General features: G+C 43.1%; 1 protein-coding gene across 1 annotated transcript in view; it reads right to left on the reverse strand.

Moving 5' to 3' along the window:
• Positions 1-1,501: 1,501 nt before the first annotated feature.
• Positions 1,502-19,976, reverse strand: part of chsy1 (chondroitin sulfate synthase 1) — an 84,397-nt gene continuing 65,922 nt past the window's right edge. Inside the window, exon 3 of the mRNA XM_085772646.1 lies at positions 1,502-4,694. Coding sequence (XP_085628772.1) covers positions 3,102-4,694 — 1,593 coding nt within the window. The 3' untranslated portion in view covers positions 1,502-3,101. The remainder of the gene's footprint in view (positions 4,695-19,976) is intronic.

Raw genomic sequence — 19,976 nt, forward strand, 5'->3', positions numbered from 1 at the left:
AATAGACTCCATCAGAACTACTCATCCTCCAAACATCCCTCCCCCACAACTCTGTCTATCTCTGATCAGTGGGTTGGGTTATGTGGCACTCTAACCCAAACCCTCAGGTACAATCAAAAACACTAAATAACTACAGTAAAGGAACAGTACGTCTCCTGTATATCCCCTGTTCTTTCTGTGTTGACTGCAAGCAGAAACCTCCAGGGCTGAAAAAAAAATCAACACTGACAAAAAATGCAGTTCCTCTGATGACCACTAGAGTCTGGCTCCAGTCAGGCCTCATTCACACCTGTAGTAACCTGTGTTTTCAGTTATCAATCACAGCGCTTCTGTTCACACCTGCTTTAAAATGAATCTATTGATCTGATCTTGCTTCTGGCTTTATAAAACAGGTGTTTGTTTTAAGCCAACAGACGGACAGGTCTGTTGTTAATAAGAAATAAAAATGTCTTTATTAATCCCAAATGGGAAATTCATTTATCTGGCAGCTCATCTACCATTTGCGGAAGAATTAAAAAGCCTAATATAAAGTGGCATGGAAACGTTTGGACCCCCTGGTCAATAATTCTGTTAATGTGAACAGTTCAGCAGGTGGAAGATTAAATGATCTCCAAAAGGCATCAAGTTAAAAACATGAAACTGTCTTTTGTGATATTTTAATGAATATCAGTGTATTTTTTCTTCTTCTCAATTTTAGAGTGAAAAAGGGAAACAAAAGAATGAGAAACCCAGGAGACTTGAGCTCTCAGATAACTTTGACCAAGGTATCAGACAAGATATTTACTATTTACACGCTGTGATAGTTTCCAAAGGGGGGCTACTAACTATGCAGAGTGGCCAAACCTCTGCTGCTGGCCATTTTCCTTTTGTGTCAGTTTGAAAATGTGAAATGTGAAAATAAAAAATAATTTTGTCAATGTGTCATCTGTAACTTTATGCCTTTTGGAGATCATTTCATCTTCCACTTGTTGACTGTTCACATTGACAGAAATTTTGACCAGGGGTGCCCAAACTTTTGCATCTCACTGTAAGTCTGTGTGTGTGTGTGTGTGTGTGTGTGTGTTCAGAGATATCAATATAGATGGACCTTCAGTGTGACACAACTGTGTTCACTGTGTGGACTTCCGAGATCCAGACCACCTCTGAATGTGGTCTGAGTGATCAGATCTGCATGTGTTCACACCTGACCTTAGAGCTGAACACTGAGTGGATCACCTGAGACAGATGTTACTACCAGGTGTGAACAGGGTCACAGAGCTCCCAAGTTAAAATGTTCAAATTATTTCTTCAGATCACTCCTGATTGAGGGCGTGGCCTTTTTGAGTGACAGGTGGGAATGAGAATACGTAGCCTACTGCAATGTGTCGGTGGAGCAGCTCATCTTCATTGAGTACGTGTGTGTGTGTGTGTGTGTGTGTGTGTGTGTGTGTGTGTGTGTGCGTGTGTGTGTGTGTACGTCATCACAAAGTGGGAAAAACAGCACAACAGCAGCAGTTACATCCTTTTCCCCCCATTTTATTTTGTTTTTAAATAGAAAACATTGCCCAGTTGGACAGAGTTGAAAGAAAAAAATATTACAAAAGTAAAAGAAAATTTAAAAAAACAAACAAAACAACAAAACTATGATGACAGCACACTCGCTGATCCTGTTGCATCAGTCTATGAATCCCGATGGAGTGCTACGACGTGCAGTACCTGCCGCTGAGCCACACGGGCCGGAACAGGACAGTGATTCAGTGATGTCTGCCATGAGAAAATGTTTCGCCCTCAAACCTGTAACACAGGGCCGGACGACGTGGGTTGTCACATCACAGCTGAAGCCACACCTCTGTAGACTGGGACCAGCCACAACACTTTTCTTTTTTTTTTATTATTATCATTTCAACATACATGACAGGATTTTATAGAAAGAGACAGCAATGTGTGACTTGAGCCGGCCGACCAGAGCGCTGCTCCCATTTCAACCCACTGGAATAAAAAAGGCCAGACTGGTTCCTGCTTCACCCCCCAGAACCATCAGAAAGGCCCGGGATAGATACATAGAGCTTTTGTGTTTACTCTCCATTATACAGCCAGTTTCATGTTTGTACCTGCAAAAACAACACCCAGCCACCTACACACACACACACACACACACACACACACACACACATTCACACATTCATTAGCACACACACACACTCGCAGGCAGGCAACATGATACCTAAAGCAGACTGTGCAAAACTCTTTGGTGATAATGAGTTTAAGAAAACATGAAAACTATCCCACAACTGACATGGTTACACAATCTTTCCAATATACATATTTAAACAGTCAAGAGAGTAGAAAATGGAGCCTGCAAATTCAATAAATTAGACAGCAAAAGATGAATTGCAGATATCAAATCCAGCAGTTGGGTTCACAGAAATTAATAATAAAAGAAAAATACAAAAAAAAAAAAAAAAAAAAAAGACAACAGTAACAGTGTTATGTCGTATTTACCAAAACCATAAAAGCGAACTGGGAAAAAAAAAAAAAAAAGTAAAACCACTGTAAAAATCAAAAGATAAATCAGATGGAACGGCCCTCAGGACTCACTCAGATAGCTATCATTGGAGTTTTCATTGATGAAGTGTTTCTGTTGTAAACATTCACAATCAATAGTTGAGTTATGTTCTCGAGCACTGCTGGTCTGAGAGTACGTGGACGTGCGTTTGTCTGTTTTCTGCGTACGAGACAAATGGAATACTTAAGGGCCATGGCGGTGTACGTCACTGAGGTACACGTGAGTAACCCCTGCCCCCCCCACCCCCACCCACACCCCACCGCCCCGACAGGTAACATGTATCAGCCTCGCACCAGAACACCGGTTAATATTCCTTCTTGTCATCGATCAAAACATGTACAAGGGCCCAGAGACTGTCTGTGAATTTGTTCGTCGTGGCGTTTCTGTATGTTTTCTTTTATTTAAAAAAAATTGTTTTCAAGAGATATCCATGTGAAGTCTTTCATTTCAGTAAAAAATAAATTAGGTAGTGAAAACACCACTAAGAGGAGGAAATGAGCAAAACGGAGAGGGTTCAGGGTTCAGTGTGACAAGTCTGCAGCCCGGCCCCCCCTGCTCACACCGTCCTGACTGAGCCGTTATTGCTGGCCAGTCTCCTGAAGCTGAGGTCGTTCTTCTCCAGCCAGAGCTCGGCCAGCTGCTGGGTGGAGCCGTGCGACGAGGCTTTGGAGCCCAGGCACATCTTATACTGCTTGGCCTCCAGGTTGGGATCGCATACGACCGGGTGGTGGACGTGCACTATCCCCGTGTCTGTACTTCTGAACAACTTAATCCCCGACTGGACAAATTTATTAAAAAGGTCCACGTCCTCCAGTCCCCACCCCTGTATGGAGGTGTCGAAGCCTCCGGCCTGGACCAGGTCTCCCTTGTAGACGCACACGATCCCGAAGCCGTAGTTCCTCCACAGGCCCGTCTTGGAGGTGAAGACGTAGTGGTTGTTGCTGGGGACCTTCCCGGCGTACACCACTTTGGGGTCGTACTGGCTGAAGATGATGGGGAAGTAGGTCTGCTCCCCGAGGGCGGTGTTGCTCCGACATCGCTTGAGGAAGTCACTGGTGAAGAGCAGGTCCACGTCGCAGTAGAAGAGCAGGGAGTCGTTGGAGAAGTGCAAGGAGCCCACCTCCAGAGCCAGAGCCCTGGAGAAGGAGCCGGCCACGGGCTTTATCTCCATCTCCGCCCGGGGATACTTCAGGTGGTACTCCCTCATGAGCTCCACCTGCTTCACCTGCTCCGTGTTGTTGTCCGTGCTGAAGAGCAGGATCACGAGCTTAACGTTCTGGTTGGGGATCAGGCACACTCGCTCGAAGTTGGCCATGAAGCGCACGAAGATGTCGTAGCGTCCCGACAGGGGGACCAGGATGTTGACTTTCTTCTCCTTGGGTTCCCGCTGGTCCTGCCCCGAGGTGGCCAGCTTGAAGGGAACCAGCATCTTCAGGGAGTTGGACAGGAACGAGAGCGAGTCCGACTCCTTGTTGATGTGGCTGGCCAGAGCTCGAGCGTCCATCTCCTCCTCCTCTCTGAACTGGATCTGGCTGAAGGTCTGCTGCAGGTAGGCGTGCCTCCTCACGGGAACCGTCATGGTCTTTCCTTTGTGCTTCTTGTACAGCAGCAGCAGATCTAGCACGTACTCGGCCCCGTATAGAGGGTTGACCCTCCGGTAGCCGTACTGGATTTCTTTGAAATCGATGACGCGGCCCCGCGTCTTGGCGTTGGCGTTGATCATCTCCATCACCTGCATGATGATGTCGTCCAGGGCTTGCCTCTGGGAGGAGTCCATCCCGCGGCGAGGCGGCTGACCGTCGTTGGACGAGAACAGGTACTTTCCCGTGAGGAACTCCCACTCCAGGACCTCCTCCCTCTGCCGCGGGTGGAAGCGCATGAACGAGGGCGGCATTCCCAGCTGCAGGTCGTCCCGGCTGGGCTCGGCCGCCCCGTAGCGCCCCATCTGGACGATCTCCCGGTGGAGCTCGATGGTCCTGTGGCGCAGGTCGGCGATCTTGCGGCTGAGCATGTAGCTGTGCAGACGGTACTGGTAGGGCGGGTTCTTGTTGGGGTGGAGGGTGATGGCCCGGTGGATCTTGCTGTTGTGGAGATCTCGGATGTAGCCCTTCTTGTTGGGCTCGTAGTTCTCGTAAAACAGCTGCTGCATCTGTGGAGACAGAAGGAGAACCCGTGTTAGCGCCACTAGAACCTGCATCTTCATCTTCATTATCACATTTTTATTCCAATCAAAATGCAAACAAAGGCAAAGAGATGAGCGACAGGTGACCTGCTGCTTTACTTCAGAAGCAGAAATCAGAAATCCTTTATTGTCATTGTATGGACAAAATTAGGGGTATAACTTGGTGCTTACGGGGATATTTCAACAGTTAGGCAAATTTGGCCATTACCATAATCCCTATAGCCTTAGGGGTAGGTTCGTTACCTTTAATTGTCGGTACAAGCTGTTTTTCGATTGGCGGGGTAAAGATGCAAGCTGCACATCATTTCTATGTTTCCTTCATCAAACTAAATACACAATCCAACAACTCCAAAACACTCTCATGGACAAAGATGCCAAGTTGCATTTGCCTCGCAAACAACTCTGTCTCGTAATGTTACGTTATTATCTCATAGCGTGGTGAATGTGCAGGTCACAACTTGTCCACCAGAGCGCTTTGGATTTGTTGGATTGTGTATTTGATGAGTTTGATGCCGGAAAGCCGGAAATACCATATGCCTCCATTGCATTAGCTGAGCAGCTCACGTCTCTGCCCCGCCAATCTAACAGCTTGCACCGACAATTAAAAGTATTGAACCTACTACTATATCCCTTTAAAAGACAATAAGACAAAAGACAACATGTTTAAAAACATGAGAACGTATACCATACACATTCAGAAAAGTGACTAGTAGTAGTAGTAAATAGTAGTGTCATCATAAAGTGCAGTGTGTAGGTGAAATTGGTGGCAGCAACTAGTAGATCTGAGCGTTCAGAGCAGCGATGGCGCTGAGAAAGATGCTTCCAGGAAATGTCAAAAACTCAGAATCCAAAATATTTTATTAATCCATGAAAGAAATTGTTGTGTTGAATTGCTTCATTCAAAATATACATATAAAACTACAAATCATGATAATACATCCTCCTATATTCTGGATACAGGATGATACAGGATGTACCGTAGCTATCATCCTGTTTACACCACATGTTCTTCAGATCATATCAGACACAGTGATGTCTGTCCAGCTGTCAGCTGATGTGTTACAACATTTAATTACTGTCATGGTCACTCTAACAAACCAATACTATAATTAGGTCCAATAATACGGTGCTTTCACTGCCACTCCAAACTCAGAATCTAAAGGGGGGTTTTTGCCCTTTCTCCCCCTCCTCCTCCCTGCCAGTTTACAAGAGGGTGTGGGTGAGTTGCTGCAGCTCCACACACACACACACACACACACACACACACACACTGAAGCTGTATTTTCTCTGTATCGGGCTAATATCTGTACATGACAGTTGAGTCTGTGTGAGAGTGAGTCAAGTTGTCGTCGTCCCTCCTGCTCTCTCTGTTGGCGGCGGAGGAGGGGAGGTAAGAGGATGGAGGACGACACAGGGCTGTGAGCCAGCTTATTGTAAAAGGCTCTTTAGAATCAGATACAAAGGCTCCAGGTAGCTATTAATTAGCCCAGTGGTGTGTAAACCTACTTCAATGGTTTCTGTCAATAAAGAGATTAAGTCTGGTGCTCATTTGTCTGTGAATTAAATAATAAATAAACAAATTAAGGCTGCATTCACACCGTGTGCATATTAATGTGTCGTTCCCCTCTTCACATTGTGCTGTTAGATCAGTTATTGGTTTTTATCTCTAAGCGAACCCCCTGCACCAGGCCGTTCATGTGCATGTGTTCTCCTGTATTCTGTGATGCACGCTGCGGTCGAAGGGCCTCCGGGCCTTGCACAGCACAACACACACACACGCACACACACACACACACACACGCACTGCACAGTCCAGTAAGTGGCAGAGTGTTTACTGCAGACCTGCCGGAGCTTTACAAACCTACTGTTCCTCAAATTGCAGGAGGCTAAAAGTGTGAACAGTGGGACAGCTGTTTTGCAGCCTCTGGCAGGATCTCAGCCGCGGTCAAGAAGGCAGGGTCTGTGTTGTCGCCTCTCGGTGAAGGGCGCATCGGAACGGCTGCAGCGCCCAGAGAGTCTAATTTGAGAGGAAGGCTCTGGAATGTGGCCCACAGGCCTGATCCCCGGGGGGAAAAAGGCCGCACTGGGGGGATGGGGCGGGGGGGTGAGACAGGACGTGCCTGAGAGCTACGGAAAACGATACCTGAAGCTGAATACGATCACAGGAACTGCCAGGGCAGCTCTTTGCTTTTCCACGGCTTTAACCTGTGCTCCTCTGCACCTAAAAGAGGGCGGCCTGCCAATCACAACACACTGTAACCTTGTCCTTAATGGAAGTCCTGAGCCCAGCGCTGCCTTCAGAGGTGAGGGGTGTGAGCACCAGGATGCTGCATGAGCAACCACTCAGAAAGCTTCCCCTCAAAACACAAAACAATGCCTGTGTACAAGAGGCAGCACTTTCACTTTAACTTGTTTTTTAGGTACTTTGTGTATTATTATTTAGCATTTGAAGGTACATTGTGTAGGAATTACTCCCATCTAGCGTTGCGGTTGTATATCGCAAGCAACTCAATCATATTTTTCATGCTGCATTCACGTGAAATTGGGCAGACGGACGACACGGCATAAACAAGCCTCTATGTAAACAAGTGGTCCGTCAGCAAGAGGCAAAACAATACACGTGACAATATGTTGTCATGGCGATTTCGTATTGTTTACCTGACCCACGTTTTACCGGCTTACTATACTATACTTCTAAACTATTTAAAAAAGAATTGATTTAGTTCATTATCTATTTCATGTTTATCTCTGAGGATGGAGCCACAGCAGTGTTATTGGTGTTAAAAGAAACTCTGGCTCAGTCTTCTCCTTCATAGTCTGCTGGGAGAGTCCACACACAGTGCTTCTTGTTGTTGTGCTCTGGGATGATGCAGGAAATTGCACTTGCGATTCTTTTAATCAGTTTTAATTGGATGAGTACGACACATTATCTGGTATTATTTGTGCAGAGAGAGGGAACACACAATGTTTTTCTGTGATGGGGGTTGTTCTGTGACTTTCTCATGGCAAAGGTCACAGTGACACTGTGCATTTCTTTACATTTTTAAATTACCTATAGGTGGAGGCTTCACATTAGCTCTCTGAGTTTTTTTTTAATCTCTTCCTCCACTGTATGTTATCAATCTTTATGATTTGTGAATACCTGCATACACAAAGAGCTTCCTACTCCTGAGATTAGACACAGAGGTGAGTAATATCATGACTGTGCATAATGTATTATTGTCTCTATTTTTATTTTGCATTTTTTGTGTTCCTATAACTACTTAGTTTTACATTAGTTTCATAAACTATCACATTTTTAGCACCTGGTTATTTTCTGCTCCGTCCACTTTGGTGCTGTAATACTGAGAATTTTCCCTCTGTCGGACAAACAGAGATTTATCTCGTCTCATCTCAGCTCAGTTAACAGCCAGGATATTATGCATGAAATATTATTATCATTAATTTATCATATAAACATCTTAAATTGATAAACATCAGAATCTGAAGGCGTTCAGTTCGGTTCAGCCGCTGTCACTGATGTTATTCATGGGACAAAGGTTGATGTTGAACCAACCAGTGTTTTTCCAGGTAGCTCAGTAGAGAGAGATGCTGGGGGCCCAGACTGTATCCAGCAGGTTAACACCGCTGGTCATCAGCTGACAGCCAATCGCTCAGGATGTTTATGTCTCTCTCCTGTGGCTTCACCATCATTAGCCCGCTTCCTAATTATCTGACCTCCACTTCTTGTGGTCACGGTTGCAACTCACGACTCATTAGTGCGATTTCTTTACAGCCGTTAACCTCGCATCCCATCGACTAAAGCAGTTCTCCGACGCCGTGGAGACAAAGGTAAGTCACAAGTTCCCACTGGAAGCTGAAACCTTTTGTGTTTCAGGTCAGACTCTGGATGAGAAGCAGAAGCTGCTTACACAACTCATTTTAAACGTGCTGTGTTAACTCTTTACACTGTGAAGACCCCCCCCCCCCCCCAGATGCGGATCTACATCCGTCTTCATCTTGGAAACGTCTCCACCGCCCCGTTACGTAACCCACACATTCAAAGTGAGTCAATACAAACAGGATAATCAAAGCGGAGCCAGAGAGATGGTGTTATCAAACCAATAACACAGTCAATGAGAGAGGGCAGAGTTATCTCAAGTGGAGGGAGATGCCAGACCAGTGAAGGCAGCCTGAGCCCACGCTGCGACTCCACACTGCTGAAATGATGCCATTTATCCTGCAGGGGTTCACAACCTAAACAAACACACTGCTGCATTCACACAGGCTAATGCCTTGAAATTGATTCTCTGCAGAGAATCACTCTTCAGTCTGGAAACGCTCAAGAGATCCAAAAAAAACCAAAACAAAAAACACAGCACAGAGAAGCACGGCTGCTTATTGCATATGATTACACATCTATGACACATACACCGAGTGATGTTGCCATATATGTCAGCCTTATTATCATCACATATATATTCTTCTTCTTATATGAGAATATAGGAGTATAGCAAATACAAACACAGAACAGTTCAATCAGTTTATGTATACAGTGGCAAGAAAAAGTATGTGAGCCCTTTGGAATATCTCAGTTTCCTGCATTAATTGGTCATTAAATGTGATCTGATCTACATCTAAGTCACAAGTATAAACAAACACAATGTGCTTAACCTAATACCACTCAAACAATAATAATATGTCTTGTCTTTATTGAACATATCCATTAAACATTCACAGTGCAGGTGGAAAAAGAAAGTGAACCCTTGGATTTAATAAGTGGTTGTTGAGCACACTCAGGATGAATTCTGGACCATTGGTCTTGACAGAACTGCTTCAGCTCAGCCATGTTATTATAGGATGTCTGGTGTGAATGGCTCTCTGGAGGTCATTCCATAGTATCCCTACTGGATTCAGGTCTGGCTCTGACTGGGCCACTCTACTCGCTACTCTAGATGATCTAGATCGCTGGTGGACAGCCACCCTGACATCATCCTGTAGGAAGCCTTGATGAACTCTGGATGATGGAAAACTGTCCAGGCCCTGAGGCAGCAAAGCCCCAAACCATGATGCTCCTCCACTGTACTTCACCTTTGAGATGATGTTTACATGTTGTTATGCAGAGACATTTTTACACCATACGTACAAAAAAACAACAACCAAATAAATAAATTAAAAAAATACTAAAAATGAAATCTTAGCTTAATCAGTCCACAAAACATTTTCCCATTCGTGTTGTGGAGTGGCAAACTTCAGGTCTGCAATGGAAAGCAAAGCAATTCATGCAGAAAACTAGGGAATTCCAAAGGGTTCACACACTTTTTCTTGCAACTGTTGAGTTTTTTTCCTCGTCTCAAAAAGACACTGTGTTAAATGACATCACGTGTGGAGCAGAGACAGAAGCAGTGAAGCCCTGAGGTCCACAACTCAGACTTCTTCAAATGTCATAAAGTTGTCATTAGCCCACTCTCTCATGTCCCAGTGAAGGAACTCTCCCTCTCATTATACAACATGGTTGTTAAGTGTCCTTGGCTCTGGGGGACATTCGTCAAATCTGACAAATAACGCATGATGATGTCATAGTGATGTCATCCACTTGGGCTTAAGGGATACAAATGAACAGAAAGCAGGACATCTGAAAGACACTTACAGGCTGTTAACTAAATACGCTCAAGAGTTGAATGTAGTGATTTAAGCCAAATGATCAGAGTCTGTGCTGCTGCTTTTGATTCTTTCTCAGTCCTCTAACTTTATGAAAGTGCATCTTAAAAAGTTCCAGTGAAACATTGATGGATATCCTCATTATGTCTTTTCTTGTGCAAAAAGATAAAACTGAACATCAAGAGCAGAAAAGTTATATAAAGTTATTTAAAGTGCAGAGCAGCCATCCGTCAGAACAACAGACTGTGTGCACGTGTGCTTGTTTGTAAATACGTTTAAAAATCCCACGTGATGCTGGGAAGTATGCTGCCCGAGCCCGAGGCTGAGCTGGAGCCGGAGCAGTAGGTGAGAGCAGCGCAGCGGCATGGCTGCCACTCTGGCTGGGTTTAATCTGCAGGACAATGGCAGTGCCTGCCTCCGAGAGGGCCATGCAAATCTAATTGGAGACAGCATTATACTGCTGTAATTGGTCCTTCTGAAAACGAGGGCGGTCTGTCCAAACTAATTTCTCAACTCTGTGAAAAGCTTCTTACACATAAGACAGCTCAACAATAGGTCTGGTATTGATCTCTGTGATGGGATGTGGTCGTACCAACAACAGCGTCATGACACCGAATGACTTCATCAATATTAGCCGTCTAACCTGCCGACTGCCGGTGTGTGTGACGCTGGTACCGACCGCAGACAGCTGCTGATTCAGACCAGTGGTCCCACAGTCAGTTACCCACAGGGATAATACAAGCAAGGCAAGGTTTTACTTCAAGCTACTGTGAGCTTTAATTCTGAAAGGTTCTGACAGGAAGTTTGGAGTTTCTGTTGGTGACAGTCAGAGCTCTGAAATAGTGAACATCCAATACATGATATGACTGTGGGCCCTGGCGCCACACATACCATCAGTAAGAAAATAATCTACAGTTATAGATTAATATCTCCATCTCCATCACTGTCTAAAAGATGAGAAAAAAAACTGGAGATATCAGATCACCAGGTTAAATCCTGCAGATGCTTCATGGCACACAATACTAAAATGCTTTTAGTATTGTTACAGTTTGGGGAGCACGGCCTAAATCCCTGTTGAGAATTCTTTATTTTTCTGTTTATCTTGAGGGATGAACCCAAGTAGATAAAAGCCAGTCAAACAAAATATGTCAAATTTAAACAACAGGAAAAAACTAAAGTTAAGAGTTCAGAGGTTAAAAATCTAAAACAAGTTTATCTCTTAAAAAGCTCTGTAGTGTAGTGAGCTCCTGGTGCATAAAAGCCAGCAGCAGTTGAGCTCAGTGTGAATCCGAGTGTCGGCCTGTCAACAGTCTTGGTATGATGATGTGAAGTCAACCAAACTAATATTTGGAAGTCTTATGTCACGGCAATTTTCCACTAAGGGGAAAGACTGTACACAAAGACTGGAGAGATGATGGGATGCCAGTCAACACAAACTCTCATCTCTGTTCTGTGGTAGAGAAAAGCTTGTGAGAGCAACTGGAGTGACTGAGTTGAACAACATACACTAGTTATATAAGCTCCTCCCTCATCACCCAGCCTGGTATTATTCTAGGGATGTAACTGATCCAATGTTAAGATCGATATCGGCCCAGATAGCTAAATAGCTAGATCTGGATCCATGACGCTGATCTATTCACTTCAGTTCTATGTTTGTGACCCGTGCTGGTCGATAACAACCACAGAGCACACACGTTTTACAAAGTTAGGAAAGTATAGCGTGATGCCTTCACTGTCCTCCACATACAGTCTATTATTATTATGGGCATCCCTGCAATACGAATCAGCACTTCACTGTATAATTTTGCACTTTATAACGGCCGGGGATCCTGCAATAGAATACAGCGGTAGCCTACATAATGTTATACAGGCACTTTTGCCCAACAATCTAGCACTTTATATGGACACTCCTGCAATACAAATGAGTACTTTACTATACAATCCATGTTCACAATAGAATTTTAACATTGAGCTAGTTATCATGTGTCATCCCAAACTTATAGTCTATTGTTGTGCATTCTGTTATTGTTATTGTGGTTGTTGTTGGAAAGCTTTGTAATTTATTGTCCTTCCTCTCTTCTCTTCCCATCTTACATCTACCTGTCTATGGGACAAAAGATGGAAATTAGCCATACAACTACAATTTCTTTTCATATTTTATTTTTTTTTAATTTAATTTGTTTTATTTCATTAATATGCATTGTCCCATTTCTTAAATAAATAAAGTTGAAACTTGAAACTTATTTCAACAGTAGCATCAGATTGGTATCGGGTATTGGCATTGGGACTGAAAAAGCCTTATCGCTGCATCCATATATTACACAGGCCCAAACAGGGAATCCAGTCACAGTCCTCCACTGGCCTTTAGCAGCACTCTAATCCATGTCAGCAGCAGTAATCATAAAAGAGGCCTAACCCTAACCGAAGGCTCTCCCTCTCCTTTTGTGTCTGCTTCCTCCTACACCTGTGAACGACGTGCTGGGTTCTGCCTTACTGTATGTTTACGTGCGGTGAAAACACAGTGAATGAGCGGGGACTGCGTTTTTACACGCACAGCAGATCTGACACGGCGCACCGTGGGTGACTTGAGGAAGTTTGGAGCTCCATGTGTTCCAACACGCAGGAGCGTCGCAGGCGTTTCGATTCTGACACATGATGATGTTCATCTTTTTCTCAGCAACTACAAACAAAGTGAGAGAATTATATCCTCTGCAATCTTCCAGTTAAAGATGACTGAGTGTGAACTAAGAGACAATTTATGAGCGCTGATAAAGTGTAAATCTCCGGGAGGGAGGGTTCGAGATTTCCATGGGAATAAAAGAAAATGACTGGGAATAAAGAGTCACGGTTTGTACATTCTTGCTGATTCTGTGTAAAGCCTCATGTAAAAATCATTGGTCTGAAACCGTGCGGCTTTCGCACAAACCAATTACAGACTTTATTTACTTCTGAACTATCCCAGCTGCTATTTCATGTTCTGTTTGTGTTCAACTACAAAATGTATTTATATTTCTGTCTAAATTATTCCCAGTGACATCCAGCGACTCAAACAATAGGGAACAATAGATCTGGTGCATCTGGACTCGCTTAAGTATCTGTGAGTTGTGCAGCGTGAAGTCATAGGAGCGCCGTAAAAAATGAATAAATATGTAAAAGAATTAAAAAAAATAAATGTGGAAATACAAACAGGAATGAACAAAAGAATAAACAAATGAATACATAAATGAGTGTGAATATATAAACAGCAAGATGGCAGAAAAAGCACTTATAATTGTTTTATTTACTTTTACAGATTCTTTTTTGTGTGGCACTCCTGTGACTACACAGTGCAGAAAGTCTTCAATGTCTAATCATTTTAATGACAGAGGAATGCAGTTCAATAATGTCTATTAAACATAGAAAAGCCTCAGGTGACAGGAGAGATTCAGTAGATACAGGACCACAGACTGCAACAACTGACAACATCTTCCATTTTCACCTCCAAGTCACAACAATCTCTAATGGCCATTGCCATGGAAATACTACATTGCCCGTCCAAAAAAAAGTGATTACGGCAAGCATTCGTTGTGGTATCGTTTCGATAAGCTTCTGCAATGTAACAACAATCTGGATTTCACCAAATGTTTAAGTGATCGCCCCTCACAATGATTCAACATTTTTTTCTGACCACATTCTCCTTGAAGATGATGGTTTCCCACTATCCTTCCAGTTTTTAATCTAATTTAATTTATTGGTTTATTTGACAGGGACAGTGCAACACTGATCAACAGAATTAAAAAAACTGCAAGTGAGCCAGAGTTAGCCAGTAAGGCTAATTTTCATCCGTTGTCCCTGGCCACATGTAATAATGCAGTTCTTAAAGGGATAGTTCAACATTTTGGCAAATTGGCCCATTGCCGTAATCCCTATAGTTTTAGGAGTAGGTTCGTTACCTTTAATTGTCGACGCAAGCTATTTTTTAGAATGGTGGAACAGAGCCGCGAGCTACTCAGAGCTACGCTACGGAGGCTAATGGGATTTCTTGGTTTCTCTCATCAAACTCATCAAATACACAATCCAACAACTCCAAAACGCTCTGGTGGACAAGTTGTGACCTGCAAATTCACCACGCTATGAGATAATAACAGAATGGTATTATCTCATAGCGTGTTGTTTTTGGGGTAAATTAATGCAAAACCGCAGAGGGCAGTTTTTCGGCAAGCAGTCTGTATTTGCTTGTTTTATTTTCTTGATGCCAATAATTTGACCGTTGACCCCGAAACAGATTAACATCTTTTCCACGACCACAGGATGTGTCTTCCAGCATGGTTGTTTAAGAAATGAGACTGCATCAGTTAGGGTTAAATATCTTGTTGCCAACTGAAACATAATCATCCATGCAGTAATTATCCAATGGGAGGCTCTTAACTACGGGCAGTGTATTAGCGGTGGACGGATGGCAGTGCTGCATATAATCTGCGTCGTCCATCAGGACAGGTGCTGCCACAACTGCAGAAGAGCTGCAGCTTTCCTGAAGGAAACAAGTCATGATGATGATAATTGATATGACTGACAAGATGCAAGCAAATCTGTGACAGGTGTGATGGAGAGGCCGGGGCAGAGAGAGACGGATCAGGATTCACTTCATCTGTTGATCTTATTTTTACACAATAATTTCACTAGTGTCTTTTTGAAAATTCATCACAATTCACTAAAACAGTGAAGCTGCCGGGGGGACACCGGACGTTTGCACCAGGGGTCCGTGGCCAGAGGCTCAGTTTAGTTTAGCCCTGCACTATATAGAGTTGATGTGTTGGGCTGTAAAAAGTATTTGAAGGTGCAGGTGCTGATGCAAATCCACACACGTTCCACCTCATGACAAGCAGGAAAAAACCCTGTTTTGTCAGTTGTTCACTTACAATAAACATTGATACTGAATTATAGAAAAAAACAAACACACTGACAGATGCTTATCTTGTCAAAGCTCTTTCCCAGAACACAGCGGCGGCGTGTTGTTCTGGAGAAACGCCCACAGGGACGTGATGCAAGCGCTGACATGTTCCCGTCAGATCTGTGCAGCGCAACCCGAGGCCGATCACGGACGCTCCGTGTGAAATTATGCAACGCTGCTGCTGCTGCTGCTGCTGCTGCTATACTGTGAGCTGCATTCGTCCACACACACATGCATTTTTTTCCCCGTTCGGTGCTTCCGCTGTCGGTTGTTGTGACCGCAGACAGCCCTGGACTGCGGACACACAGCACACAAGAGTTAAATTTTGATGCAAAGTCACTCATGCTGAAAGAGGAAAACATTCCTTATCTCACGTCAGTGTGTAAAACCTGTCACAGTTGGATTTACTGTTGATTTCCTTGACTCTGCAGTCCTGCTGGATCGCTGCTGGTCCTGATGACTCAACACACTGGCGGAGATCCCCGAATCAGAGACCAGCTGTAGAAATCCAGACCAGGCCACTGAGTACTGGTAACCCCCTCCCCACCATCCTCCTCCTCCTCCTCCTCCTCCTCTTCCTCCTGCAGCACCACTGTTTCCACAACACCAAACCTCTGGGCCTTTGTTTATCAAGCTGCTAAAGTTTAGCGCAGAAAATCAAGCCCCATGACTTGTACCTCGCACTCCAGCTGCTTGTAATTTAACTAATTTAATCAATTAACATCATTCCTTTAGAATACATCCACCGATGGATTTATGACACAGAACATTTTGTACATTTACACCGATAAAACACACTTTGCTGTGCCAGTTAATGTGACTGCTGCGATGATTTCAGACTTTGTGGCTACTGAGTCAGCACAGACTTTTATAGACAACCCCAACCAGCACTTCATGTGTTCCACTAACGAGTGCATGTGTGTGTGTGTGTGTGTGTGTGTGTGTGTGTGTGTATCCAAAGCCTCGCACATCTGATCCCAGTGTGCCGCAAACCCACTGAAACACGTTTCTTCATTACCTCAACAAAAAGAACACACACATGCAAATGCATTTGCTCCTGTTTGGTTAATGTTTTATGCAATGTTAGTAGAGCTGATGCAATATTATATTTCATTCACAGGACTTTTAATAATAGTATAATATATTAGTAATAGACTACTCTTATTTAAATTGTGTAGATTGTTTTGATGTTTCCTAAAGAAGTATATATTTATATTTATTAATGAGCTTTTAATGTATAATTTTGTGTGTTTTATGTTTTATTGCTGTTTTTAAATTTTATTTCATTTTGACTCTGCTCTATCTTGTGATTTTTAAAGTGTAAAATGTCTTTATAAATAAAAGAAATATACTGTATAATAAAATGTACTACTGTATTATTATTATAATATATATATTTATTATTGTCCTTTTAACTCTTTCAATACCTATTTATTCATGACTTTTTCTACCCGTACGTTTGAGCTGCTGATTTTTTTATTTCTTTTTTATTGATTTTAAATTCATATTATTGTTTTGAACTCTGATGTAATGTTTAATTGCTGCATGGACTCACTGAGGAGTAGCTACTTAGATTAAAGGAGAGCCAAATAAATGAATAAACAATATTTATTTAAAACTGCACTGATTAGTTGTTTCAGGGAATTACCCAACCTATATCTGTGAAGAAGACGATCACTTTGATTGACCCCATTATCATCAGACATGATGAGCTCTTATTACTCCAGTGCTGATAAAGAAGAAGAAATATGAGCTGTGGTTTGTGTCCACGGAGAGTGGGACAGAGCCAGGTGACAGGGAGCAGAAAAGGCCCTTTGTTCCCCACAGCCGGTCCCTCGGACCAGATGTCCTCTCCAGCTCTGGCTCCCAGGGAGGGACGGAGGATATGCATCATAACTCAGTGGGCTTACATAACTCAATTACAGAATAGAGTCAAGATTAAAAAAAAGAAAAAGAAAAGATCTTCCTAATGTTCTCACAGAATCTGAACCGTGAAGTTGGGTCAGAGATCTGAGGAATCCTTAATTTCTCTCAGACGTGACTTGAAGTCATGTTATGAGTTTGAGATAAACACAAGTAACCTGAGGTGAGGTCTGTTCATTCCTCCTCCATGCCCTCAGATAAAAAGAGTGACTGTATCTGTTGCAAGTCCATCTTAATTAGTAAAATAGACTTGTTACCTGAATTTATAATGAGCTACTGGTCACAAATTGGAGCTTAAACAGCTGAAGATTTGCTCTCTGCTGATCCCCACGCCACATCAGAGGTGGACTGATGATTCTGATGCAGGTTCAATACTTGATGTTTTTGTGATGTCAGACATCTTGAACATCACAGTTTGGTAATTTTGAAGGTTTGTTGGACTCGAGTAACACAAGAGGTAACACGGTGATGTACAGTGAGGTCATATCTTTCCACTGTAGAGCGAACTGTGGCAGGAAGAACTCATTATAGATCTTCATACAGCTGAGTACTGACTTACAGCTATAGACAGATAGATAGATAGATAGATAGATAGATAGATAGACAGATAGATAGATAGATAGATAGATAGATAGATAGATAGATAGATAGATAGATATAGATAGATAGATAGATAGATAGATAGATAGATAGATAGATAGATAGATAGATAGATAGATAGATAGATAGATAGATAGATAGATAGATAGATGTAAATGTAGATCTAAGTAACTGTACTTAGACATGCTGCCATGAACTAAAGATGCTTAGTCATGTGTTTAATGTGACAACAAAGGGCCATTAGAGGAACAGTGGGTCTGACACTGCTGCACCACATGCGTCAGTTAAATCTACAAAAGACTGCGCACTGTATTCGTTTCAACAGTGTTTTTGAAGACATGAGGTCACACACCGACACCGACATGTCCATCCAGTCTCTTTTTACAAACAGGTTAATGACAGCCCCCTCTGAACTCAGAAGAAACCTGGCTCCATCCAGGTCAACTGGGCTCCTCTCACTCACCATGAGACACTCACTGTCTTCACTGTGTCTGTCTCCTTTTCTAATAAGTGAAGATCTGACCTGATGCAGCAGCAGCTCTGACACCAGAGTCTGAAAAAACCTGGGGGTCATGTGGAGACGGCACGATTAAAATCTTACATGAACTGCACCTGATCTCCAGAGTCAACAGACTAATGGGCTCTTCCAGACGCTCCTGTCAGATGCTTGAATAACTCCTGACACCGACGATCCAACACTACAGCCCATCTCACATCGTGATTGGTCAGCTGGGGGAAGGTGAGGAAGCGGCCCCGGTATAAACTCTTTTTTTTAAATCATAATTATTATTTTACACAATCATTTTTCATGTGTAAAACTTATTTTATTGGGTCATTTCATGCTTAGGTAACAGGAACTGGTCAAGTGCCATCTTCTGCTCTGTACTTAGTATGCTCATATAGTCTGTGCTCTAACCAGAGCAATGCTGAAATCTATTTCTGAAATGTTACCTTCTCTATGACAGTCAGCGTTGAGTGTGGCGGTTTAGATCAGGTACAAACACTTGATTCCTTGTCGCTCAAACCATTTCTTCCCTGGTATCACCCCCGCCCTGTGGAAGGCATCCAGCTGAGCATGTGACACAAAGCATATCCACAGTGTCATGCATCAAAAGGAAGCCAGAACACAGGGACACGCCGATGTCTTCATGCCAGTTTATATCTGTTGGAACTTGACTTTCTGAAAACGGAGCAGCCCCATGAAAACGCATACACACTCACTGAGAGCACTGAGAGCGATGGTGAGTGTGGCTGTTGCACGGCGAGCCGTCAGCTCAAAGTGCAGGAGACGTGTGAAGGGAAAGGGAAAAATTGATTGATTTATCATTGGCTGCTTATGTTTATTCTTTTTTATTTGCTCATTTATTCACTTATTCTCTTCATCACAATTTATCTGATTTAACTCTCTACTTTTGTTTTTTTCTGGCTGCGTTGCAGTGTCATGTCTTTCTTGTCTTGTGCTGTGTCATGTCTTTATGTTTGCTTTATGTTTGTCACTTGTATTGCACAATAAAAAAAATGAGACATGTGAAGCTGCTTCAATATAGACAGAGAGACGACAGTAAAAACCACAAGGACCTTACACAAGGCAAAAGCAGAACTACACGTATTGCTTCACTAGATAACACACAGCCACTGTGATGTTTGTCCAATTATGTTGCTCCCACAGAGTTCCCTGAATATTCATCATCGCTGACGGGTGATTACACAAACAAATCAGTTTGCAATAAATACACCCGACTGATAACTCTGGTTTATTAGAAGTTACTAAGAGGAAACTGTGGCGGATGTTTACAACAGACTAGTTGAACAAACACTTTAACTTCCTTCTCCAACAACTTGCTCAGACCTGATATCAACCAGATGATCAATCACAGAGATCAGCTGCTCTAAGGTCAGCTGTCAACACACCCAAGTCACATTCAATGATCTTGATCACTCAGACCAGCTGTGTGTTTACTTCCACATAGAGCAGGAAGTGGGATCTGATCACAAAGCAGGTGTGATCAGAGCTGATCGTTATCAGCTATTCTATCTAACCTGGAGGCTGATCTGTGATCTGTCAGACTGTCACATGTTTGCATTTCTCTGGAGTCACGTCATTCCCACATCTTAACCTGATGTGATGCTTTGGAAATAAACAAAACAGTTTATGT

This window comes from Trachurus japonicus, chromosome 3 (genome assembly GCF_045865225.1).
Source record: "Trachurus japonicus isolate A0001 chromosome 3, Traja_1.0".
In the NCBI taxonomy this organism is placed as follows: domain Eukaryota; kingdom Metazoa; phylum Chordata; class Actinopteri; order Carangiformes; family Carangidae; genus Trachurus; species Trachurus japonicus.